The following is a 26,654-nucleotide window of genomic DNA, read 5'->3' as shown; positions in this document are numbered from 1 at the left end:
AAACCACCTCAGACTGCATGCAAAAATACTGCACAGTGTGTGACTGAAGATTTGTGTCCAGGAGGTGAATATCACCTAAAAATGACACCACATTCTGCAAAGCTAATTCTACAAATAGAGAAAAATCTCCAACTTTTTTTTTTTTTTTTTTTTTAATCATGAGAAAGAATTTACAGAGAAAATCCCCAAATGGCATCCTCTGTGGTCCTGAACTGAACTGGGGTTTGGTCAGTTTTGAATCATGCATAATGCATCCACTTGCCAGGCATCACTCTTCACTGTTTATCCACTAAAAGCCAACATAAGACAAACAGACGAACAATTGGATTTAAAAGCAAAGTTACATGTTACCTTTGAGTCTAGTAAATAGTTATAAGGCATAAAAATAATGTCTGCTTGCTGCTTCAGGCTTCGAGAGAGATAATAAGGACAAGCTCTGTTAAAAAAAACAAACAACAATACAGACTATAATGCCTGTAGAAATATTAAGAGGGCATTCAACATTTCATTCTGATACACAAATGGATTAATAAAACTGAACAGTGAAACAATTTTCATCATTTTCACAAGTCAGGGGGAGGAATGTCAGAGGGGATCACTCACCTGTGCTTGTTCCCATTTTTAACCAAGTCTTCAATATCCATGATTGATTCAATCAGTTCTTTCTCTGTACTCTTTTCTGTAAAAGATGACATTAAAACCACCAGCTTAGGTGAAGGCATCACACAAAGATTTGTTGTTACCCTGATCATCAAACTCATCCACTACTATTTCATTCTTGAAAGACAGTAACAGAGAAAAACACAGGTGGATTCTGCCAACTCCTCCAAACCTCTCCAACCTGCCTAGCAAATCCCTCCCTCTCCAAAAACCAGGGGTTTGCTTCCAGGGGAAGGGAAGGCGAGCCACACTCACCTTCCACATTGTTATAGAAATGACAAGCACGAGCCATCACTTTCATTCTGCACATGTAGATCTATAAAACAAAGTCTATTTCAGCCCGGAGTAGCACAGCTTGTCAGGCACTGAAAGCAGGTTAAAGGAGTTAAATCAATTCTAACACCAGCTAATGAATAAATGCTAATCACAGTTCTGCAGCTTTAAAACCACATATCCTGCTCACCTTGCAAGTTAGGCTCTTTTTTTGCACCACAGAACGCTCACATGCTCAGAGAAAAATGTGTTATATTTTACCACTAATACTTCTCAAAACAGTAATCTTTGATATTGTAAAAATAACAGCTAAATCAATAACTGAAGCAATGTTTTGAAATTATTATTGCTCTTGACAAACACATCAATAGCAGATCAGAAACCACAAATTATTAACTGTCATGTTCTACACAGTGACATCTTTCTTTGGATAGAAAATGTCACCAGAGACTCAGAATTACATTCTGCACTCACAAAACTGGAAACCAAACATTCCTAAAAACACATTTACAACTGCTGTGTTTCCCTGCAGCCAAACAATGTCAGAGTGAAGAATGGCACAGAAATGACACAAAAGCCTCCATGTTCTCCCTGAACATCCTCTCCAGGCTCTGCTCTCACCTGCATGTGGTTGCTCTCCTGGCGCTTCACTTCAGGATTGATGCAGAGCTGCTCCCTGGAGCCCAGCACACAAACCTTTGGCCTGGATACACAAAACTGACATTAAAAAACGGCAAGGAAGAACAGAGTTGTACATGCTTAGATTCAATACCTCAAAAGTGAAAGATTCAGGAGAAACAGATGAGCCCAAAGCAAGGGTCAGAGCCAGAACAAGGCAATTAGTCTGTCTGTAACTGCTGTGTGTGTGACTGGACTTTGAGGCACTGCATCTCTGCTGGCAGCAGTGGGTGTTAATAAGCAGCAGCAGCTCACAGCACGAAGTCACAAGCAGCAATTTACACCATCCACCACAAAATCTGGGTTCTGTTAGGACAGCTCAGCCCAGGCAGCTGGGGCCTGTCATCCATTACAAGCTTTTCCCAGCTGGTTGTGATGTTCAGAGCAAGGTTAGGACAGAACTGGTTCACTACAAACATTCACCATGGTTTGGGCTTTTTTTGCTTATTACAAGGTTGTATCTTTCCAAGAACTACATAAACAAATGACTGTGCCTGTCCAAAGAGCTCAGCCACGCACGGGCATGTGAACAGCTGAAAACTGTGACGGGCACTGGTACAACAAAACCACAAAGTTCTTCATAGATTTACATCAGCCTCAGGAGTTCAACTTGGTAATGGCTTAAAAATGCCCCCAGAAAAATATAAAGAGGGAAAATGAAAAAAGGTAATTTTGTAAGTTAATGTGTCAAGTAAAAAACCAAAACCAGACTAAATTCAGGAAATTCTATGACTGAAGGAGAGGAGCTGTGAAGTGTTAAAATTAACCAAATCCATCAACAAAGAAAGGCAGGTTCTAAACATGCACATTAAAGGAACTACATCTCTCTGGATATCATCTTTTATGCATTCCTCCACAGAACTTCAAACAACAACTACACCAGAGGGGTTTCTCAACCTTTTCTTTGAATAAGGACACTAACCTAAATCATGCTCACCTGTACACTGTGTTCTTTAGCTCATTAATGACCTGTGTAAGCTGGGAGTGAGTCCTGGAGGCATAAATTATTTTTGGAATGTCAGTGTAATAAGCTGCCAAATAGAAGAGAAAAAAAAAAGCAGAAAGACATTATAAGCATAGAAAGGAGAACCAGGGATATTCTTAGCCTCTTCCCCAGCTGGTACTATGGTAACAGTTTGCCTTGTAGAGACAGCAGGAAATGCTGTCATTTAACTATTCACATAAATAAAATGAGCTAAATGGGCTTCTAAGAAACTAAAGAACTAAATGAGCTGCAAGAAAAATTCAAACTACATAAAACACCTTGAAAATGTATAAAATGGTGAAACGGTGCTTCAGCTGCTCAACAACAGCTCTGTAACTTTTATAATTGTATATTTATTACGAAAGACAGATAAAAGCACATGTTGACTACCATCCCTGAGTGCAGAGGTGGTGGTACTCACTTGGGACATCTCCATCTGTGGCAGCAGTGCCCCAGGAGGACACAGGTCTGTCAGGGAAGAGCTCCACCCCGTTCATGCGCTGCGCGATCTTCCGGGCTGAGATGGTGTCCTTGAAGTGCTCCCGCCAGGCCAGGGTGGAGCACAGCAGGCACAGGGTCTTCCCTGTGCCTGTGGGGCTCTCCAAAATACCATTTACCTTCTTTGGTGGAGAGAAAGAAGAGAGGGATTTAGGGGTTCAGCAGGACAGGTCTCGGTGCAGCACTGCATGTTCTCTGTCAAGGAGCAAACACCAGCTGGCAGCCCCACCAGGGAGCACCCACACACGAGGTCTAACCAACCTGTGGGACCCTCTAATTAACTTAATGAGGCTCAATCAAAAATCCAGAGCCAGCCATCAGATTTATTTAGCACAGGAATTCAATTCTCCACTCTTAGAGCCATTGGAGTGCGTCACATTTCAGCATAAAGGACATGAAAATATGAGAAGTTATTGAAAATCCAGTCCAGAAAGTGGTTCCCATTAACAGGGAGCTGGTTTCCTTTAGGATTAAGGTTTTATCCCATGCCATCTTAGGCACAGAACTTTGTCAGCACTTGGAACACCTTGACCTACAGGATGTTACAATTTTTAAGTGTGTGACAATACTAAAAACTGGAAAAAAAAGCATCAGCTGAGCTCAAGTGTATGAAAGGAATTTAAATCATGAGCTCACAACAATTTGAGTTCAATGAGAGGAGGCACCAAGCAGGTACCGTGATCCAGAGCTATGGAGGAAAGGCAAAGTTCTCATAATAAGCTTGTTTGGTCCCTCAGAACCAGAAAAAAAAGGTAATTACTGTGGAAAAAACCATTTTATTATTTTGACATTCGTTCAGTAAAATTCTCCTCTCGCACAGCAAATGGAAAATTATACAAATAGTCCAATTATTAACAAGACAAGACCAAATCCCTCCTATGAGGAAAGGCTGAGACAATTGGGATTGTTCAGCCTGGAGAACAGAAGACTCCAAGGTGACCTAACTGGAGCCTTCCAGTTTCTGAAGGGGACTATAAGAAGCATGGAAAGGGACTTTTACAAGGACCTGTAGTAACAGGACAAGGAAGAATGGATTCCTACTGAGAGTAGGTTGATATTGGAGAATAGAAAGAAATTGTTCCCTGTAAGGTGGAGAGGCCCTGGCACAGGGTGCCCAGAGAAGTTGTGGCTGCCCCATCCCTGGAAGTGTCCAAGACCAGGTTGGATGGGGTTTGGAGCAGCCTGGGACAGTGGAAGGTGTCCCTGCCCATGGGAGGGGGTTGGAACAGGGTGAGCTTTAATGTCCCTTCCAACAAAAACCATTCATGATTCTGTAATCAGACCCAGCCAGCCAAGGACAGACTGCATGAATACCAGCAGCCTTTCTTCCTTTTCCCACTTTAGGCAGCAACAGCCCATCTGTATTTCTACTGACTGCCACCTGCCAGCCATGATTTTCATTACCACAGAGTAAAACACAAATACAAGTAAAAGGTCAGAGAAGATTTGGAAAGGCAGCATACGAAGCACATAAAGAAAACTTGAACTGTGACAACCTCTTCTTAGAGAAATCATTTAGTACAGTTAGCAATGACGCACAGTTGGACACTCACTCACCTTTTGCAGGCATTCCAGCACCTTGGCCATGTAGGCTTCCTGGCACGGGTAGGGCTGGAAGGGGAAATCCACTGTGACCCCGTTCAGAGTGATCCTGGGCATGGTTCCTTCCCTGAGGTGCCTGCAAGGAAGGGCAGACCATGCTGACCCTGCTGTGGTGGTGATATCGTGCCAAGATAGGGCTGAAAGAGACCTGGAAGTTCACCTCATTCAACCCCTGCTGTGGGCAGGGACACCTTCCACTATCCCAGGCTGCTCCAAACGCCATCCAACCTGGCCTTGGACACTTCCAGGGATGGGACAGCCACAGCTTCCCTGGGCACCCTGTGCCACTGCTGTCACCACCCTCAGAGGGAAGAATTTCTTCCCAGTATGGCACCTCCACTGCCCTTAGTCAGGCTGCAGCCGTTCCCCTTGGTTCCAGGCCCGTGTGAACAGGCTGCCTCCACCTCTCCTGTGAGCCCCTCCGGGCACTGGAAGGAGCGATTGGGTCACACCGCTACCAGCGGCTCCGCAGGAGCCTCACGGGCACTCGGCACCCGGTCCGGTCCTGCACTCCCGGGCCGCACCGCCCGCTCCGGCCCCATGTCCCAGATCCCTGTGCTCCGGGGCTCCCGTGTCCCCTCAGTCCCAGATCTCTGTGCTCCGGGGCTCCCGTGTCCCCTCAGTCCCAGATCCCTGTGCTCCGGGGCTCCCGTGTCCCCTCAGTCCCAGATCCCTGTGCTCCGGGGCTCCCGTGTCCCCGTGTCCCCATGTCGCTGTGTTCCCGTGTCCCCTCAGTCCCAGATCCCTGTGCTCCAGGGTCCCCGTGTCCCCTCAGTCCCAGTTCCCTGTGCTCCCGTGTCCCTATGTCCCCATGTCCCCGAGTCCCCGTGTTCCCGTGTTCCCCGTGTCCCGGCGCTCCCTCACCTCCGCCTGCGCCGTTCGGAATCCCCGCGCCCTGTCACGTGCCACACCCACACGTTCGCGCGTCGTTTCCGGCGCGCGCTCTCGCGAGAGCGGCGGCGTTGCCCCGGTAACGGGCCGGGCGGGCGGCGGCCATGGCGGGCCCGGGCCGGGGGATCCCGGCGGAGCCCGGGCCGCGATGTCGGGGAGCGAGCGGGGCTGGTGGTGCCTCGTGAGGGGCCCCGGGCAGGAGCGGCGCAAGCCCGGTGGGGTTTGAGCGCTGGCAGGTCTGAGCGAAGCCGGTTCCGCTGCCCAGACAGGCCCTGTGCTTCAGCCGTACGGTTCCGCAGCCGCTTCCGCCGGGGCGGAGGCCGAGCTTGGGCCCCGGAGAGGCGGAATGTCGGCTGTTCGCTCGCGGAAAGCCGCATTTCCAAAGCCTCCCAGCCCTGTCGGGGTCCCCCGCGGCAGGGTCCCCCGGGAGTGGCGCTTGTCCCCTTTGGAACGGCTCAGGGGTGCGATGAGCGGTGCCCTCGGGCAGAGTTCGTGTCCCGGGCCCTGCTGTGCTCTGTGCTGGGCTCGGCTGCCCTCGGGCGGTGCTGCACGCCGGAGAGGGCACAACACGGCGGGATTCTTTGTGAAACCCTCGGCGTTTGAGGTGGGAGGGTTCTGTGGCTTTATGCTGAGCTCCTGCGTGAGGAACGGTAATGAATTCTGACGGGTCTCTTTTGTTAGGGGCGAATGTGCCGCGCCTTTGTTCCCGGCTTTCCTGCAGCACGGTGCTCCCACCCTTCAGTCCCCTGCCACTGCATCCAGGCACGTCCAGGCCCGGCTTTGGCATTCCAGGTGCTCAGGCCGTGTCACTGTGGTGAGCTGCTCTGGATGAATGGATCACGCAGTTTTGTGAGAATCTGGTTTCAAGAAATGCATCAGCATGGCTTACTTGTATCCCCAGATTTTGTAAAACTGTGTTTCGTGCAGCCATATGAGAGAGAAGGCAGGAAGAAAATACTTTGTACTCCTCTCTGTGGTTTGCTGCTGTGTCTCCTGCTGTCGCTGCATAGATGTAGAACAGGATGTGGCTTCTTTTACTGCAGCTTTAAAATGCTTTACTCCTGGCCAGCTGCACAGCTTATTTGTGTGCAGAAGGTTCTGATGTTAAAAGGAGCAAACCTTAAATTTGTAAGTTCAACACTGTGTGGTCTGTTCTGTTCCCAAACTCGTGGCACCTCCAGTGTCGTGGTGTCGGGTCAGGGGAGCTCATGGGTGTTGCTGTTTTGGTGGGCAGCCTTTAAATTCCTCGAGCTGAACTTCCCTGGATCATAAACTGTCTTTAATTGCAGGGAATGAGCTGGAGAGCACCGAGTTATTCCTACGGAACTTTGTGTGCTCCGCACAAAATTTAACGGCTGGTTCTGCTCACGTTTCTGACTGTGAGCTCTTTACTGTGATACCAGTCACACGTGATGAAGCAGCAAAAGAAATTCGTTTGTAAAGATTGTGAAACGAGAGTGTGGCATAACTTTAGGGGAGAAAAAATAAATGTAAAACTCCTCATCAATACATGGAATACTCTGTTGTTGTTATTACATCTTCCCCACATGGAAGAACAATATCAATAGTGTATCAAAGGAGATTATTTTGCCTTGTTTCAGGAAATTATCTTGCCTTATTTTTTTGCTGCTGATAGAAGCAGTGTCACCTGCAGGGAGAGGGTGTAGGAATGTGCCCCCTATGGACAGAGTGACAGAACCTTCCTCTGTCCCCCAAAAAGGAAAGAGCCCAGAACTTTCTCCCAGTGATCAGGTAGAAAAGTCACTGATAGGACCTTGGGGACTTCACCTCAAGTTTGGGGACAGCTAATTGGCCATGAGCCAAAAGGTCCCACCTGGGCCGTTGAGTAGAAAAGGACAGAACAAAGAAACCAAATCGCTTTTGTGAGGTCTTTTACCAGGAACACAGCTTGTGGCACCTGGATTGCTTTGAGTTTGTTATTTTGCCTTTATTAAACCTTTTTTGTTCCTGACGCTGTCGCATCAGCCTCCTGCTCCTTTTATGCCTCCCGATGAAAGCTGAGCTATTCTGGGGTGTAGTGTTGGGGTGCTGAGAGCTTATCAGATCAGCTCAAAACCCCCCGGGCAAAACTCTACAAGAGGGGAGCTGGGAGGAGGCCAGCCCGAGGCGGGGTGGGCTGTGAGTCAGCAGGTGCCCGTGCCCAGCAGCAGCCGTGAGTCAGCACCGCAGCTCCTGGAGCTGCTCCTCTGCACCAGTGACCCCACCTGACCAGGGCTGCGGGCTGCCTCCAGCACTGCTGCTGGCCTGCTAAAAACAGAGCAGAGGAAATGCGTGGTAAGCTTAGAGAGAGAAATACATTCCTTGTTGTGGAGGTTTAGTGGAGCTGCAGCATCTGTTGGGGTAAAGACACGATAAATAAAGGTGTTGGTCTCACACTGGGTTGGCGTCTTGGTGTTTGTCTGCCTAGGATAAACCCCGAGTTCTTACAAACCCAGAGTTTGGAGAGGGGGGAGAGGTTTCAGAACTGTCTGAGCAGCACTGAGAGTTGTGTGACAGCCCAGCCAGGAGGAACCAGCTTGTCTCCACTTCTCACTCATTCCTGGCTTTTAAGATCTTGGATAAAGTATTTTTCATTTTCAAGAAAAAGAAAAACCATGTACAAAATAAAAACCTTGTGAAAGATGATCCTTAATCTGTGTGGGGAAGAGGCTGAACCACGCCAGCAAGGGGAACGCTGGTGCTTTGCAGAAGTGCAAAGTGAATAATGGCCATGTTTGTTCAGAGGCTGCCCAGGCAGGATCTCTCTCCCCAGATGAGATCCAGATGCTGCCATAGGAGCAGGAACCTTCAGGAATGGGACAAACGAGCCACAAGGGCCATCTGTGGAACTCCTGTGGTTGGCATGAAGGTTGTTTACCCCTTTTCAGATAGAGAAGGATTGAGGTGCCATTTGTTGTCTTTCTGAGTCTTTTGTTTTCTCCCCAAATTATTCAATTTCTTTTAATCCTGGTAGTCCAGAGCCTTTCAGTCCATTTACTGCTGGGAAATAACAACACATCTTTCCACCTTGACCCTCCAAATCATTTGCTCCCAGTTTCTCATGCAGTGTATTCCAATGGGACACATGGCCATGGCTCCTTTAAATCATTCCACACCCTTTCCTCAATAAAAGGAATGAAATGTGCGCTGCATTGATGCCAAAAGATCCAGAATGTTGTAAGAGGTAGCCAGACCCTCTTGGGACTGCTGGGAATATCAAAGGCAGAGTTCATCCTGAGCAGAAGGGGGAAATCACTCCAGCAGTCAGGTGCCTGGGATGGCTGCCTTCCTCTGATCATGGCAAAGGTGGCTTTGAAGCACACACAAGATAACCTGTCAAGTCCTGGAGATTCGATCCAAGGAGAAAGCAGGGAGAGCTGGAACTACAAAACAAGGCTTGGACAGAACAGGGAGCAGTTAAAAGTCATTAAAAAAAAACCTTGCAAACAAATTTTGAAAATGTGTGGATAGTGTTCATTTTATTCTGAGTTAAACATTTTCTCTATTTTTCTCCTATGGCAATGTTACAGCACTGGGAGATTGGGGAAAAATTAGGAAAGTAGAAAAATCTCTAGTCTTTCTAACTGAATTTGCTGTGGCTTCTACCCCTGAGCAAGCCAGAGCACTGGCAGGTATTCCAGCAACCTGTGGTTCTCTGCAGCAGCTGGAATTGTTTGGGAGTGTCTGCATTGCAGCGTGCCAGGAGATGTGTGGGTTTGGGAGGATTCCTTGCTCCCAAGTGTGAGAGTTGTGCTCTAAAAGCACAGAAGCATTGGCCCCTGGCAATAGCCACAAATGGAAATGATAGAAATTATAGAAAATAGACAGAAAATTATAAGAAAAGAGGTCCTGGTGCCTAGGGTGGGGGAGAAACCCAGAGAATTCTCACTGAAATCAAAAGGCTCCATTCTGCTCTTTCTCCTCTACTTTTACAGCAGTTTCCTCCCCAAACTGCAGCTCCTTTAGTGCCTCAGTGCTGGTGCAACAATAAAGAACTAATCCCATGCCTAAAAACCTGCTGGGATCCCTCCTCCCTTTGCTGTTTGCCTAAAGCTGCTGCGAGGTTTGGGGTTTGGGTTTCACACCTCAGCCCAGTCAAGTCAGACCCCCGACCTGGCCGTGCAGGTGAGGCTGCCTTGCACTGGCTGGTTTAAAAAAAAAAAAAAAAAAAAAAAAGAAAAGAAAAGAAAAAAGAAAAAAAATTATTTTGCTTAATTCTGCTTTCAGCAAGGGAAAAAGCAGTTTAGCCCATCTCGAGCAGACAAGAAAGGGAGGAAGAGGAGGAAAAAATCCTCTTTTGCCAGCGCCCGGCTGGGTGTGTCTCGCCCCCCCGCCGTGGGGCTGTGTTCCTGGCAGGCAGGCTTGCCTGGGAGGGATCTGCCGTCAAAGCCGCCCAGCAAAGGAGGCCTGATCCGCTCATTAATATTCTGAACTAGTGACCCTTCTTTTTCTTTCCACCCCTCGCCTTTCTCTGGGCGCTCCAGCCTCTCCCCGCCGCGGATGGCTGCAGCCCCCTCCAGCTGAGTCAGTGCTCCCTCCCCGCAGCATTGCAGCAGCTCCGCAGCTCCTGCGCTCCCTGCCGCTCCTGCAGCACCGCTCCGCTCCGCCGCAGCATGGCCAGCACCGTCTCAGGTAGGACAGGCGGCTTCTCGGGGGCTTGACATCGACCCGCTTCTAAAATCATCAAGTTTTATATGGTTTTTTATCATTATTCTGAAGGTTTGGATTGGTTTTTTTGAGTTTTTTTTTTTTTTTCCCCGTGGGTTTCGGGGGAGTTCTGTGCTGAGGAGGCAGCTGGTATGGCAGCATTGTTCCCCTTCCTCCCCCATACACACACCCCTCTGATGCAAGATAGCAGGTGGGCTTTTTATTTTAATATGAATACACGTGTGATAAACTTGCCAATTTAAAGTGTTGCTGCCATTTCATTGTGCCATTAGAAGATGCTGCTACGTGCCAATTAAATATTATTTTTGTAACATCGTAGAGCTTTTTTTTTTTTCTTTTTCTCCCTAAGAAAAAATTGCACACGGTGCAGCTGGATGTAAGGAAATCAGAAATTGCATTTTGTTTTGTGAAGATCATGTATTGCCTAAATGAGTAATGGAGAGGAAGACATGGGCAAGAGTCAGTAATGCCCTTTAAAATCCCCCAAAGCCAACCAGAAGAACCTGGATGGGTTTCTGTGTATTCTCCGGGCTTCCCAGCCGCAGATTTCTTGCACAGCTCACATTTCTTGGTTCGAAGATGCTACAGGGGAGCGGTCCTCTGATGGCGTTGGGTGAAATGAGATGCTGCAAGGGAAGCCCTTCCTCCCTCCTGCAGCAGTGCCGGGAATCACGGCGCGGCTGCCCGGGAGCCTGCTCGGGGCTGGCTTCAGGATGGCAGCCCGAGGATGCTGTGCTGCCTCGGTCCAGCTCCCTACAGACCCGTCTTGCCCCCTTTGACTGGGAAGGAAGGATTCAAGTGGCTGAAACTGGGAGTGTGGGTGAAGAAGGAGCTTGAAATGGTACAATGAACAGTGGGTGGGTTTAGAGGGTCTTTTTCTTTTAGAAAACCGATTTTTTTTTTTTCTTGGAATGACTCTGAATTCTGCAGCCTACAAAGAGGGGCTTGGGAGGGGGGAGTGAGATGCTGGAGGGCTGAGCAGGAGCGACAGACAAAAAGGAAGAGCAGGCAGTGCTTTGTGCCCCCCAGGCAGGGAACCAGCCCGCAGGAGACCAGGCAACACTTTTGCTTCTTTCCCTGCCCTTTGCCGAGGTTTCCTGCCATGCATTTTGTATTCCTTGCTCCTGTTAAAAGACCAGTAGATGCAAAGGGAAAGAAGGACAGAGGGATGGAAGGGTGTGTATGTGGGGGGAGTATAAGGGAGCAGCTGATCCTGAGTGGGCTTTGCATGCAATTAAAGACATAAAACAGCATTGTAAAAATGTGTTTATGATAGAAAACCTCCAGCTATTGTATATATTCCTGCGAGTATCCCTGTCTCAATGAATGTCTGCAGCAATGCCCTCCTGGGAGGTGCCACCCATTGGACCTCGTTTGCACAGTGAGGGTGGGAGGGAAGGCTCAGACTCACCAGCCCTCTAAAGCAAGGTTGCATCGAACTTGAGATGGACGAGGTGGTGGATGGAACACACATAGGCAGAACATGCGATTTCCAGTTGGTGCATTCTCACCCTCCCAACCCACTGCATGCCCACAGCACATCTCGTTCTCCCAAAGATGCAGTTTTGCTGTCAAAGAGACTTAAGATCATGGAGAAGCGTGAAATGGGGCTTCCTTGTGACTCAGATCAAGCAGAGAAGCAATTTCAAGGAGTAGGAAGTCACGGAAAGCAGTGCTGTGGCAGGAGGGAAGAGAATAGGGCGCTGTGTGCCAAGGGAGGGTCGGGGCTGAGCCTCGCCCAGCTGCCTTTGCAGGAGCAGCTCCCCATCTCCCCATCGCCCACAGCTCGTACAGCAGCAACGGAGAGTAGCCTGGAAAGGCAGGAGAAAAAGAATTATGAATCCTTCAATTAAGGAATGAGTCTTGTTTGCTTTCTTCATTATTTCCTTCTTTCTTCTCAGCAAAAGCCGATCCGTGCCGAGGGGAGGGCAGCTGCAGTCTGCGGCTGCTGCCCGGGGGCTCATCCCCCTGGGGAAGATTTGCTTTAAGCAAACAACCGAATCCTCGGGACGAAAAGGAGCAGGGCTCGCTCCGCCGAGCCCGGCTGCCCTCTCTCTTTCCCCCCTGCCACCTCGGGCGGTTCCTGCTGGCCCCGGGCGCTGTTTTGGGGGCCGGAGCCGCGGGATGGGCGCACATGCTCAGTGCCCGCGGAGCTGCGGTGCCGGCCCCGCCGCCGGGCAGCCCTGGCCGGGCAGAGCCCCCGCACCTCCTCCCGCAGCATCCGCGCACGGCTTTGTGCTTTTGTGCACCGCGGACCGGCCTGCCTGGGCTCTGCGGGGCCACGGAGCTCCCCGCACGGTTTGTAGCAGCTGGGTTGAATAAAGAGACGTGAGATTATGAAATGATGCAGAAGGTGACATCCCCACCGGCTGTCTCCGGCGCTGGCGTGTCTGTGGAGGGTGGAGCCAAGAGGAAACACCGGGTTGTCATTGCTGGCCTCATGACTGGGCATGGTAAATGGGCCTTGGCGGAGCCCAAGGTTTTCCCGTCCTGCGCTGAAATGGGAGAGCTGAGGGACTTCATGGAGCTCTGGGTTATCCCCTGATCCCTGTTCTGGGTGGCACTGAAGGGCACCATATGGTGTTACCCTGTCCTGACATTTCTACTGCTCACACTGGAGAGTCAGAGTCCTTTCTATCAGGCTCTCCATCTCTCTGTGCTCTCAAGAAATAACTATTGTCTTTTTCTTTGGCTGTTGAAGAAGGCTATGTGGCCTTAAAAAATTATGGTTCTTTTCTTGGGAGCTCAGTCTGACATGCCAAAAGAGCCTATTATTGTACACTTTTTTTTTCTTTCACCAGTGCATCCAAACAAGGTATCTGAATAGTTGGCAAATACTTGTTCTTTCTAAAACATAAATAATGTCTTGTTTAATGACACCATGTAGACTCTGGGAAGAGGCTTCGGATATCTCAAAGGAGCCCTTTCTTGGAATCTGTCATTGTTGGCTCCGATCTGGTGAAGGCACTGTTTTGTCAGATGAACACATTTTCCTTCTTTTGAGTAAAAGTTGAGATTTGGTGGTGTGATGTGGCAACCAGAAGGCTGCAGATAAGCCCATTGTGACAGCAGTGTGGGCAGCAGAGGGGTGAATGAGGCCAATGATAGTTCATTACAATCCTTGGGGGGACTGAAACTCACTCAAACTTCTATACCCCTAAATTAACTGGAAAAACACGCCTGGCTAATCCCTCCCAGCTGTCCTACTGACATGGGCTTTACTCCTCCAGATGTGAGTTATGTTTCAAAAATTAAAGTCTCCCCTCCAGAGGGGAGTTAAACCAATGGGCTGTGATTTAGAGAATACAAAAGAGCCAGAGAGCAAACAAAGACCATGTGCCTGTGCTGTGGCACTTCAGCACCTCCCAAATGGTGAAGAGCTGCTCAGCATATTTCCAAATAATCCTTTTATTCTTTCAAGGTAATTCTACATGATTATTGCCCTACTAGAGAATCTTATACCCTATGATTTTGTTTATACAAATAGTAGCACTATAGAATGGGGAAATGCAATAATCCTCAGTTAATGGGAAGGAAATCAAGAGCCAAAGAGACCAAATAACTGTTTGTGGTCACACAGCACATCTGTCCCTGACACATCATGGCACTGGGCTCTGTCTTTGACTGTCTCATGAGCTGCTGCCTCATCAGCTCCCCAGCTCTTTCACAGCTCTTTGTCTCACCCAAACCTGACCATCCAAACCTGTGTTTGTCTCAAATCCACAAACACTCTGGGTTATCTGCTTCCATTGGGTTCCTTCCTCTGCTTTATAAGGCAACCCAGGCCATGCTTCTCTCCTTCCAACAGTAACCCCCCAGACAGGGCTCTGCTCCACAGCTTGGGCCCTTCTCTGTTGCCGAGCCCATGCAAGAGGAGATTTCCCTGGATATTTTCCTGGGAGCAGCCCCCATGTTCCAGTGCTACAGCTCCAGTGATTTGCTGATGCACTGGCTGTGCACAGCACGGGTTGTTGTGACATTCATGAGCTGCCAATAAAACCTGGGGGGAAGGAGGTGGGTGACTGGAAAGCAATCCTGGGCAGATGTCTGACAGAAGGCAGAGTAAACCTCACATCTGCCTGTTCTCATGGATGATTCCACACAAGCCCATGGTAACTTCTGGGCCTGGATCTCGTGATGTCCCTGTACCATCAGTGTGGGCTACAACTACTGGGCTGGCAAAAAACCTCCAAACCCCTCAAAAAACACGAGCAAAAAACCAAAACAAAACTCATTAGTGTTTTCTGGTTCTGTAAGATCTGCTGCTGACTTGTTTGTGGAAGCTGGGGAGCAAGAAGGTAGAAGTGCATTAGTCTGAAGGTCTGGCCAGTATTTTTATGATAGGATTCATATCAGGGGAAAATATCTGAAGGCTGCTGTTCCCTCAAGGCTTGTTGAGGACTCTGTCTGCTTTTGTTGTTTGTGTGGCATTGCAGTCTGTGCTGGAGGTCTCAGTTCTATCTCTCTGTCTTCTGCACATTCTGTTTAAGCTTTGACTACATTTATAATTGGCCTGTTCTTATTTTTTTTGCATGAGATAATATTCATTATGGAAGCAATTCTTAATTCTCCAAAGTTATCTTCACAAACCAAATTATTTTCTTGTAATAACCTTCCTCTGACCCTGCTATCAGACAGAGCACATCCAGTCTCATCCATTTAAATTTCACATAAATTAACCTTGCTCTGCCTCTGCTTCACCGTGACTGATGCCATGTCAGTGCTGTGCTGAGATGGCCTCACTCAGTTTTGGTGGATGCCATTAAATACCACCCCAAAACCTGGCAGCAGTTTAGCTTTATGTGTTTAGGAAACAGAGAACAAAACTTTTGAATGAGTAATAGGTTTCAAGCCCCACCATCCAGGCACGTCATGAGCAGGAAAATGAATCCCATTGCTCCTGCACCACACCACTCCCAGCTGTTCCTCCATCTCTGGCACCAGCAGCACTTGGGGAGCAGCTGGATAATGTCTCCGGGGGTTGACTTGGAGATAAACACTTTACATGGATCGATGGTGTGCCCAGCAGAGGGGATGTGGAAATGCAGGATGTTCCCTGCAGCACTAGAGGGAGCACAGGAAAGGAGCCGCTAGAGAGAGCTGGGAGCACCCTGAGCCTCCTGGTGCCTTGGTGAAGAATCAGGACACCTGATGAAAAAATGTAATAGGATTGAGTGGCCCGTGGGGTGTGGGGTGGAATACAACCGAACCAGGATCAGCCTGTGCTGATTGCAGGGCATAAATGTTCAGAAGGGTTGAGGAACTGACTGCACCTTGATGGATTGCAGCTTGATCACTGCTCAAATTCCTCTAAAGCCAACAAAATGTGGGTTCACTCCACTTTAGAGGATGAGACACTGATATATTTTCTCTAACTTCTACAGTTTATTCACTACTTGGTTTACACAACTCAGTTATTTGCAATGTTTCACCCCAATTCTGATGACAGCAGTGAAATGTCATGACACAGTGATGAAGACCACACCAGAGTGAATGAATTTGCTGCTGAGACAAATGAATGAGAATGAATTTTGCTGCTGAATTTGTCCTTCTATCGCAGTGTTTGCCTTAAAAGAGAAGTGAAATGTCTGTAAGTCACACCTGAGTGAGCAGCCTGTCCTAATCCTCTGCCCACAGCAAGGCAGACTTCTTGCTGCAATGCTTTGGTATCAAGTCCCTGAGGACCTGAGTCAGATTAATTTATACAGAAATGAAATATTTGCTCAGTGCAAGCTGAATTTGTTTTTACTAAGTTAACAGAAGTAAAAATGCTAATACATGCTCAAGTAAAAAAGTCAGCATTTCCCGTCTAATTGTTCTTAAAATATGCTCATTTGTGATCTACATCCATCCTTTCTGGGCAGGAGCTCCTTGGCCATGTCATATTCTGGCCAGCCACATGTCTTTTCCTGGTTGAAGGGTTTTGTCCACTGGCATAAACATGTCCTCAAAACCTTAAATCTATTGCAAATGGGAGTGCAGATACTTCTGAAGCAAATTCTAGTGCCGAGGTTGGCGATCTTTTACCCCTGAGTTTTGAGCAGCTGTGATTGAGCCCAAGTCTTGCTTCAGGAGATCTCAGGTTTGATCTTCACGGGTTCCTAAATAGCAACCCAGAGGCTGTGGGTCTTTCTTTTAGTTACTGAATCCGAGGATGTGCCTCTCCTCACAGGATGCCTTTTCTTGTCATAGCCTGATAAAAGTCATTTGTCACGGAATCTGTCATGAGTGCAAGGCCACCCCTGTGATGCTCCTGCGCCCCACAGGTGTAACTGCTGGCCCTGGAGCACAGGTGTGGGGCTTTCAGGGATCCATGCAGCTCTCAGGGCATGGAACAGCGGCTCCTCAGGACGGGGATGTCATTGAGGGGTGTGTTCTCTGTGTTCAGAGAGGGAGCAGAGCTGGGGAAGGGTCTGGAGCACCAGGAGTATCTTAGGGAGCTGGGAGGGCTCAGCCTGGAGAAAAGGAGGCTCAGGGGGGACCTTCTCACCCTCACAACTCCCTGACAGGAGGGCACAGCCAGGTGGGGCTCGGCCTCCTGTCCCAATTAACAAGGGACAGGACAAGAGGACGTGGCTCAGGTTGTGCCAGGGGAGGTTTAGATTGGGCATTAGGAAAATGTTTCCACCGAAACAGCTGTCAAGCCCTGGCACAGGCTGCCCAGGGACCAGGCGGAGTCACCATCCCTGGATTGATTTAAAAGCCATGTGGATGGACACCCGGGGACACGGTTTAGTGGTGGGCTTGGCCATGCTGGGGGAACGCTTGGACCTGAAGATCTCGGAGAGCTTTTCCAATCCCAACAAACCTCCGACTATTCTGTTCTCCTATGATTCTGTAATTTCCTCAGGAGTCAATCCTTCCCCCGGAGGTGCTGAAGGGACAGCTCCGGCCGGGCTCCGCCGGCGGTGGCGGTCCTGAAGGGACAGCTCCGGGCGGGCAGCGCAGCCCCGGCAGTCCCGGGGTCCCGGGGGCTCGGTCCGCCGCCCCTTCCCGCTGTTTCCCCCCGCTGCAGCGGCGCTCCCGGCCCCGTGTGCCGCTAATTGCCCCTGCCGGCCGGCCCGGGGGCAGCTGCAGCCTCCGGGCGGGGGAAGGACCCGAGCTCAGCCAGCCCTGCCGCAGCCCGGCGCCTTTGGGCCTCTCGCTCCTCCTCGTTCGAATTGACGGAGAGGGACGGGCAGCTTGCTCTGCAGGAGGGGAAGCAGCACAGGGGAGATCCCCATGGAATGGAGGCAGCGGTGAGACCGGCCCGGCAAAGCTCCTGAAAGGCAGGGAGTGCAGCGTGGAATCACCTGCGCGCAGAGCCAGCGCTGCAGCCCGAGTCACGGAGCACAAAAACTGTAACAAGTGTTGTCAGACAATTAAATTGAATTAAATGACGGGGCCGGGGTGTGGCACATCTGCCTCATGCCTTGGTTTCACACAGGACCAGGCGTAATGGTGGAGCAACGACGTTGTTGACTGGTTTGTTTGTATGAAATGATAATGTCTAAATGATAATAAATGATAATGGCTCTCATCTGTTCCCAGGGATCCTCCTCAGGGCTCTTGGTGGCACATTAGGAGATGCATTAGCTTCCCGCTCCATGCCACGACTTTGGGCCTCTCAGAGGCTCTCCAGAGGTTTTTTTCATTAAGAAAAAAATCAAAGATGTCTGGCTGCCACTGCTGGTGTAAACTATTCCTATTTGGTTTGCATTTAACAGCAGGACTGGGCAGGAGGTTCAGATCAGAATGGGGGGCAAGCTAAAAAAGTGTTCAGTCAAGATCTGAGTTTTGGGGATGGTGGTTTAGCAAAAGAAGGGTGCTAATTACGGTGAAGTTCTGTACCTTGGAGGAAAAATCAGTGCAAGCATGAAACAAGCATAGATTTTCCCACTCAGCTGTGGGAAGGCAGAGGAGAATACCTGAAAGATGTTCCTAAGGGCACGTGATACACACAACATTACTTTTTTCAGAATTGTTCTGTGTCTAATGGCTCTTCAGATCACAAAACTCTGGGGATTTCCCTGTCCTGGCCCAGGGGAGGGTCTTGCTCTGAAGGTGGCATTGGAAGCTGAGCTGCAGAGCTGCCTCTGGCTGGAGCACGAAATGAGCTCGTGACAGAGGGGACAAACCAAGGCCAGAAGCACCCGGGTGTGCGGGGAATCCAGAGGCAGAGGCAAGGCAGGACAGCAGAATGTCTGTGCCTGTGGCAGGGGCAGGAGGAGGGGCAGCACAAGGACACTCAGGGCAGGTTTGTCAGGACATGCAGCCATGGAGACACTGTCCTTACAAGCCTGGGTGTCACCCAAGGAGCCAGCCCAGGACCCATGAGGCAGCAGCACCCAGTGCTGAGCCTCAGCTGCTGACCTGACTCATAGGAGTGATGCTGTGAGGGTTTCACTGATGTGATAAAGAACATGGCAGCCTGACAGAGCACCTCACTGGCTTCAACTCCTTCTATTCTGAGGTTCTTTGTCAGCAGGGTGCAAACAGCTCACTGTCTTAAATGTGCTGAACTCCAAAAATACAGGTGAAGATTGCCCCAGAAGCAGATTGCTGCAGTCTGTGTTGGGGCAGCACTTGTGATCACCGAGGATGCTGTGGTGCATCCTCCAGCCACAGGAACAATGGGCAAACTGGAGGGCTCACAGCAGCAGAGCTGGAGAGGATTGAGTGTTTGCTGTCCTTTACAGAAGGACAGGTCACAGACTGTGCCAACCTCTGCCTGTGTGGGCCTCGGTGGTGGCAGAATCCATTCCCATCCTCCCTGACCTGCTGCTGCAGGGCAGGAGGTACCTTGTGAAGTTGGGGTCCAGCTCTTCCCCTGGTAGCAGAGCCCCTGAACAGTTTCATCACTCAAATGTGCCCCTTTGTTCCCCACATTGCTGACCTCCTCCTGCCTCTTCACCCTCACCTCAGAAATGCTGAATTGGGAAATATTCCCAACTTGCCAGGGATTGAGCAATGTTTCCAGGTGGCAGTAGGCATAATTTATCTCAGAGACTGGAAATTCCACTTCCAGAGAAAGGGTGGGGCAACTGTCCCAACATGTTTAACTACACAGGCTGCAGCATCCCAGCTCCTTTGGAGGGAAAACCCTGCACAGAAACTTATCCCCCTGGATGTGTTAAATCCCTGCTCTGTGTGTTCCCATAACATTTGCCACACTGGCAGCTAATTTAGGCTGCTCTAGATCAGACACTCCTTGGGGACCTTTTGGCAAGCTATGGCAGCCTGGAAACGTCTCCACAGAGTCTGGTAGCTGCAAGTGGGATTTCCTGGCAGCATGAGAAAGCCCCCATAGGGTCTGATAGCTACCAATGGGATACTTGCTTAATTTCTCCATGAAAAAGAGATGGTGTTGCCATTAGAATCTCTCTCATTGCTATTTCATATTTTTCAGCCTACAAGGAGAAAATGAAGGAGCTGTCTCTGCTCTCCCTCATCTGCTCCTGTTTCCACACCCAGCCCCATCCCAACACCATCTACCAGTATGGAGGTAGGTAACCTGCTCCCTCAGGAGCTCCAGCAGTGTTTGGATTGTTCTCCCACAGGCAACGTGGGAGCTTGCCAGAGCCAGAGTCTCTCTGCTTCATGCAGGGGTGATATACAAGGTATTAACAGCAATGTGACCTTTCTGTAATTATCCCATGACTTTAAACTAATTGCATTTGCATGGAGGGAATGAAGGTGATCTCTAATCAAGAAATTCTGGAGATAAAACAAAATCACCCAGATCGGGACATGGGAAAATCCTAATTCCTGTGTGAGGAGCTTGATAACTTCAGGTCACTCTCCTGAATGGCACAGGTTCACACAGTCATTGTTTTTTTTTTCCCCACAAAGATATGGAGGTGAAGCAGCTGGATAAGAGGGCATCAGGCCAGAGCTTCGAAGTGATCCTGAAGTCCCCTTCAGACTTATCTCCTGAGAGCCCAATCCTTTCCTCCCCTCCCAAGAAGAAGGACCTGTCCCTGGAGGAGCTGCAGAGGAGGCTGGAGGCTGCAGAAGAGAGGAGGAAGGTAAGGAGATGTCCTGTAGAAGCAGTGACTTTTCTACTACTGATTGCACCAAACCCTAAAACTCAGCAGGATTAATCTAAAACAGCTGGGAAGTGTTCTGACACTTGTTATTCCACTGTAAATTGTCAGGGGAGACACAGGCATCATGGAGTGAGGTTCTGCAGCGTGACTTAGGCAGGGATTCAACTCCATCCTCATCACCATCATGTGACCACCGAGGCACTTGGGGACGTGGGTTACTGGTGGGCTGGCCAGTGCTGGGGGAACTGTTCTCAATGATCTCAGAGGGCTTTTCCAACCTAGACAATTCTATAACAGCAGGGAAAAGGCACCAAAAGTATCTTCCAAGCAAGAAGATTGTGTTATGGGGGGAAGGGGGTGGCAGAGTGGTTTGAGCAGGGGAGGGAGTCAGGAAGCCTCTCTAGGGAGATGAAGGCTGCAAGAGCCTCTCGGTGGCCTCACCCCATGCCCTGGCAGACCCAGGAGGCGCAGGTGCTGAAGCAGCTGGCGGAGAAGCGGGAACACGAGCGGGAGGTGCTGCACAAGGCGCTGGAGGAGAACAACAACTTCAGCCGCCTGGCCGAGGAGAAGCTCAACTACAAGATGGAGCTGAGCAGGGAGATCCGTGAGGCACATCTTGCTGCCTTGAGGGAGCGGCTCCGCGAGAAGGCGAGTGGGACCCCGGGACAGGGCTGGGGGTGCTGGGGGTGCTGATCGTTATGGAAAAGTGGGGTCTGTCCCAGTGTGATGGGTGTGAGGGACAGGGTGCTTCCTTGGAGGTGGTTGCTGAGGAGGAACTCTGCTCCTGAGCAGCGTGAGGAGGGGGGTTATGTCCTTCAGGGTCAGTAGAGAACATAGCCTGGATAATCCTGATAACTGCAAGTCCACAGTGATCAGGCCCTGGCTGGGCTGTGTGGCTGAAGGGTTTTGCAAGAGAGAGGAGCCAGGAGTGTGTTCACTGGAGGTTCCAATCGCCTCCAAGCTCCCATGGATGATCCTTCACTCCTTGCAGGTGTAACCCTCTGCCCTTGGGATGTTTTGGATGAGAAACTGGTCTCTTTTTTAATGTCTGATGCAAATCCTGTGTGCAGGAGGAAAATATTGATCACAAGAGCAGGGTGTGCTAGCCCGGTGTCATTTCTCCCGTCTTTGCAGGAACTGCACGCGGCCGAAGTCCGCAGGAACAAGGAACAGCGGGAGGAGATCTCTGGATAAAGGGCTTTTCTACACATCTAGCACCTGATTCCTGTTAACAAACCAACCAGTCGACCAACCAACACATTTTATTTTGTTTGTCTAGATGCGACATTCGGTTCTCCATCCCCCCTCCCCGGTGTTCGTCCCCCAGCTACACGCTTCTCTCTGCATCCCTAATCGTCAGTGCTTGTGGGGATTCACAGATCATAGGGACCTCTAAGCAGAATAGCAACTAGTTCACATCAAATAGAGAATCAATCAGTCGATCAGCCAATCAAACAGCTTCTTTGGAGGGTTTTGTCCTTTTTTTAAAAAAAATATTTCTTAAATGGATGTAAAGAAAAAAAACCAAACGAAGATATTAATAAATTCAACCACCCAGTGTCACAGAGAGACGGATTTCTTATCCGGGGCTTTTCCTCCTCTTGGTGTTTGCTCTGAGCCAAATATCAGTTTCAGAACAATGGGAAATAAGTGATAATTTCTGTGTGTGAAGTAAAATAGGGAGCAGTCCCCTGTTAGCCCACGGTGGGAGAGAGGAAGGAGAGGGATGGATGGCTCAGGAGTTGCAGTGTGCAGAATCCCCATCTTTTGGCTGCCTTCAGAGCCAGCCCAGGTAGGCAGTGACCATAATCCTCATCTTTGGGTGATTTTCGAGAGCCCGTGTGGAGGCAGCTGAGGGGCTCCATCCAAAGCTTGGTGCCAGGTGCCACTTCATGGCAAGTCCCTGTCACAGTGGGCACTGCCTGATGCCCTGGTTGGCCACTGAGACACCCTCTCCCCAGCTGAGCGGGGACTGAGAGGTCTTGGCTGCTCTGCCTGGGAGAGCTGTGGGTGGTGATTAAATTTCCAGCTCCATGGGAGCCCTGGGAGAGAGCCTCAGCCCTCTGTGGGCTCCCCAGTGCTCCCACCAGATAGGATTCCACTCTGTTAGGAAAGCAAATCTAACAAAGACGCTGCATGGTTGTGAAATTGCCTTTTAGTGAACAGAAGAATCCTTCCCTCTTTCCAGTGATGGATGTGGCTCTTTGGGGCCATCACAGGGCAGATTGCTGGAGACCAAATCCTGGGGCTCTCTTCTGGTCTCCACTGAATTCCCAGCTGGATGTGGGAGGGATCCCTCCATGGCCATGGCTTGATGTCAGGGGACTCTGCTCCTAAAAGGAAGGGCTACCTTACTCCCAAAGCCCTCCTCCTGGTCTGGGGGGACAATAGGGCTGTTAGAAAGCTCCTGTGCTGTCAGTGACAAAAGAAAATTAGATTTAGGGCAAAGAAGGAAACTGAGGGTTGAATTTCTTAACAGTAGCTAATAATCAGTTTATAGTAGCAGCTGTCTTAGATAAGCATTTATGTAGAGCGCGGCATCACCGCCAGAATCACCTCATCCATATAGTGACGAGAAATTTTAAAAAGTTTAAAAAAAAATTTAAAAAGTAATTTAAATGAAATGTTTGTGTGTAAGAAATGGTTGAAACTGTCAAATGTCTGTGTCCCACGTTGGTGGGATCTGAGAAGGTATCTGCAAGATATTAACCCTGTCCTACTCTCTGTGGTGCTGAGTGTTTGCTTGGTGTGTAATTCTGACCTGGAGCTTGTTGTAAATACTGTTTTTAGTACTATGATTATTATGATTATTATTATCAGAAATGTTGTACTCATGAGCAAGAGTTGAAAACAAGAGAAATGGCCATTTTCACTCTCTCCTGGGGGCTCAGAAGGAGTCGGAGGCTGGGCCAGACAAAGGCAGGGTGGCAGTGGGATGCTGGAGCAGAGAGCAGCTGCAAAATGATGGAATTGGGTGCTGGAGGCAGCCGAGTCCTGCGGGCAGGGCAGTGAGAGCGGGGACGGCTGCTCCTCATGCTGGGAGGAGAAGGAAGGGCTGAAAGGAAGAATAGAGGTGATGCTTCAATTCTACTACATCTAATTTAGTGTTGATCTAAACCTCCCTCTGTGGAGGTTCCAGGTGGTTCCCTGCAACCCAGCAGAAGCTGGAAGATCTGTCAGGTTTAGCATGTGCTGGAAGAGATCTGGACCAAGTTGTGCCAGTCAGAGCCGTCCTCCCAAACAGCTCCTGAGTCTCCAGGCTCAGTTCCTGCCTGGATCTTCTCTCTCGGTCCCTTGTGCTGCCCTGTGCCCCTCTCTTCCCCCCGCCTGGAGCCCAGATGGGTCTCAAGTGGAGACTTATTCTTGCAATAGCTTTTCCTGGCAAAACTTCCCACGGCAAGTGCAGAATGGCCTGGCAGATGGTGCTCATGCAGGTGTGAGCACTGGGAAACTAATTTTTCTCCCCTCCATTGGGTTGGGACAGTGGATATGGCTGGGGAATGTGTTACTGCAGGATAAGGTCCTGCAGGGCGGAGCAGGGATGTGCAGGGATGTGCAGGGAGAGCTGTGCATTGGTAATGTCAGGGAGCTGCTGCTGGGACACGGCGTGCCAAGGAAACAGCCTCACCTGTGGGGCCAGAGGCTTTACGTGTCCCGGAGCCATGTTTGCCTGGTGCAGATGGATGGAGTAGGGATGTTCAGGAGCTTGTCCAGTGCCACTGGGCACTATCAGGGAAATGTGTGACTGCTTTGGCTGCACGGAGTTGGCTGGATGAGGGGTGTCCACCCACTGCTTCAAACCCATTGTGGCCAGGAGCTCATGCAGCACTGTGCCCAACCTGCAGCACGTGGCATGGGCCAGGATCATGGTTATTCCATGCCTTCCCATATCCCTTCATGCTATTAGCTATGTGCAGCTGCATACTTCATGCCTCAAATGAGACTAATTAAGTATCCTCATTAACATCCTTTCTGCCCCAGCCTCTGTCATTCCTGGAGCATTCCCATGTACCGTGGAAGTGGACATGGCATGCAACCCCCCCAGTTCTTGGGGTCACCTTCCTTACTGTGGGGTTTGAGGTCTCCACTGATCCCTGAAGGTGTTTATGAATCGAGTTCTGAACAACAGTTTTCAACTCCATTTTAGCAGCATGATATGGACATGGGAATGTGCCTTGTAGGGGGAGCATCCTCAGGGCACCCACGGCATGCCTGCCTGGACCTCAGGTGTGGCAGCAGTGTGAGGGAGGAAAGCCAGGAGGGTGACATCATTATGTGCATGCATAGGCCTTCCAAGAGCCCTCCTAGAGAAGAGCCTTTGATTTGGGCAAGAATGAGGAGCTGAAGCTAAATGAGCTCCCAGCTGGCACCAACAGCCAGGTGACGGGTGAAGCTGTAGGAAAGGCACAACCAGCCTCACAGCCCAAACTACAGCTCTGTGCCCACGTTATTCCACACAGCTGAGCTCAGCTCTGCCTGTAAATAGGCACTTCCAAGGAAGTGCTTCCCCTCTGACTGCTTCTGGACTGAGCCTATTCCTTGTCTTATTATTTTGGAGTCATTAAAAAACCTTGCTCCAACCCAGTTGTGGGGTTCCTTTGAGTTGACCTTCCAGGGCCAGTGGGAGTTGAGGAGTTGCATGCATCCTGCCTCGGGGGTAGGTCAGTGTTGCTGCTCCCTTTCAAATGTAAGCTTCAGCTTGCTTGCTTTAGCTTAGCCCGGCGTGACTCTCTGGCCCTGGCTCTGCAATCCTGTCTCACGGGGTTTGTTCCATCCCTCCCATGGCATTCCTGTCCTCCTCGCAGTGGCTGTGCACCCGGCTGTGCACACGCGCACAGAAACGCATCCGTGAAAACAATTTATGCACATTCACTCTGATACCACTTGAAATGAGTCAGGGAATGGCTGTTTACGGTGCTAGAGATTTCTTACTCTCCATGCTAGGGATGAGATGACGTAGTAAGACCAATAAACTCTACCTTTGTAGTCAGTTGTCTCTAAGTAAAGCAGCAGAGGGGCACTGGCCCATGCCTATGTGTGGGTGCTCCGTGGTCCCCGGGGTGCAGGGACTCAGGGGACAGCTGGGCATCCCTGCCCTGGCATCCCTCATGCCTCAGTTTCCCACACCCTTTGACAAGGGGACATAGATGCTCCCTCTCCACGGGGACCAGGGGAAGAGCCAATGCCTCCACGTCTCTAAAGTGCTCTGAAATGGAAAGTACCAAAGTATGGGGTCGGGATACACGGCTGTGCACCCCGGGAGGAACACTCCAGCCCGTGGCTGCAGGAGAGGGTTGGGAGATGACTGTGTGGGCACAGGGCTGAGCTGCCACCCCAGGGCTCAGCACCCTGGCTGCACTCCGGGCAGGATGCGCTCCTCCTGCCACAGCTGGGCTCACATCCCTTGGGCTGGGTGGGGAGCTGGCACAGTGTCATGGAAAGACTTTCCATCCCTAACAGAGCCTTGTCCAGTTCCCTTTGGTTTGCCACGTGCATTTCATTGTCAACTTGAGGTTGTTGTTGTGCAAAAGAAGTGATCATGAAAAAAAATTAAAGGAAAAAAAAAGAAATAAAGTTGGTATGAAACCATACTCTCTCCAGGTTGTTTTAGTTGCAAGGCTTCTCTTTGTATTGTGAGAATACCAATAAACAGCATTAAACAGAAAATTGACCTAAAGATTTAACAAAATAGAACCTAATCCTCTGAACGCTGGGTGTCTGCTTTCACACAGCATAAAAGAGACAGAAATTGACAGTTCATCACCATTCTGAGAGGGACAATGTAATAAATGCTTTAATGAGGGTCCTGCTGCCACCCCCTGTGGCTGGGAGTGAGGGTGTGCAAAGTCTTTACACAGGAAGATCGAAAAAGATACAAAACCTTTACAAATAATACAAGAGCAGTTCTAGAAACCACATGAGCTTCTTTATTACAAGCTCCAATGCTTCCTTCATGAGCTTTTCCTGAGAAAGGATCCAGCCTGAGATAGACAGAGTGGGAGGGAGCAGGGTTGCAGTCTTCATTGAGATGGACCCCAACCCATGAGACCCTGCATGGCCAACGCTCCGGATCCCATCCCTGGAGTCAGGCACACAAAAATGTCCAAAAGCTGCAACTGAAAACGGGGAAGTTTGTAATCCACAAGGACATGTGGGAGAGGGTGCCTGGCTGCTTTCCTTGCTGCTGGGGAAAGGTTCCCCCACTTGCCTTTTGGGGAGGGCTTTTGCCACCACAAGTGGTGCCCAGTGTCACTGGCCACTGTCCTCCCTGTCCTTGAGGGGAGATTGAAACGGCAGCATCCTCCTGGGCTGTCCCACATCTTGTGATCCCATCAAAATTACCAGTGTGGGAGACCTTCCACAGAGCTCAG

At 49.9% G+C, this 26,654-nt stretch overlaps 2 protein-coding genes across 7 annotated transcripts in view; one reads left to right on the top strand and one right to left on the bottom strand.

The window, feature by feature from the left end:
* The window catches only part of RTEL1 (regulator of telomere elongation helicase 1), a 48,090-nt gene extending 41,814 nt beyond the window's left edge, over positions 1–6,276 (bottom strand). For all 6 annotated transcript variants that reach the window (XM_038159033.1, XM_038159035.1, XM_038159037.1 and 3 more), the window contains exons 1-8: positions 5,561–6,276; positions 4,652–4,772; positions 3,018–3,216; positions 2,549–2,642; positions 1,555–1,636; positions 916–976; positions 604–679; positions 352–436 (exon numbers count right to left, since the gene is read on the bottom strand). In XM_038159033.1, the coding sequence (XP_038014961.1) occupies positions 352–436; positions 604–679; positions 916–976; positions 1,555–1,636; positions 2,549–2,642; positions 3,018–3,216; positions 4,652–4,772; positions 5,561–5,964 (1,122 nt within the window). In that variant the 5' untranslated portion in view covers positions 5,965–6,276. The remainder of the gene's footprint in view (positions 1–351; positions 437–603; positions 680–915; positions 977–1,554; positions 1,637–2,548; positions 2,643–3,017; positions 3,217–4,651; positions 4,773–5,560) is intronic.
* A 3,647-nt stretch (positions 6,277–9,923) lies between these two features.
* STMN3 (stathmin 3) lies at positions 9,924–25,950 on the top strand. The gene is made up of 5 exons (XM_038159269.1): positions 9,924–10,219; positions 19,644–19,739; positions 20,087–20,262; positions 20,740–20,931; positions 21,418–25,950. The coding sequence occupies exons 1-5, from the start codon at positions 10,201–10,203 to the stop codon at positions 21,475–21,477; spliced, it is 543 nt and encodes a 180-aa protein (XP_038015197.1). The 5' UTR covers positions 9,924–10,200; the 3' UTR covers positions 21,478–25,950.
* The last annotated feature ends 704 nt before the right edge of the window (positions 25,951–26,654 follow it).

Source organism: Motacilla alba, chromosome 20 (genome assembly GCF_015832195.1).
Source record: "Motacilla alba alba isolate MOTALB_02 chromosome 20, Motacilla_alba_V1.0_pri, whole genome shotgun sequence".
Taxonomy (NCBI): Eukaryota; Metazoa; Chordata; class Aves; order Passeriformes; family Motacillidae; genus Motacilla; species Motacilla alba.
This window is presented reverse-complemented; position numbering and strand designations above follow the sequence as displayed.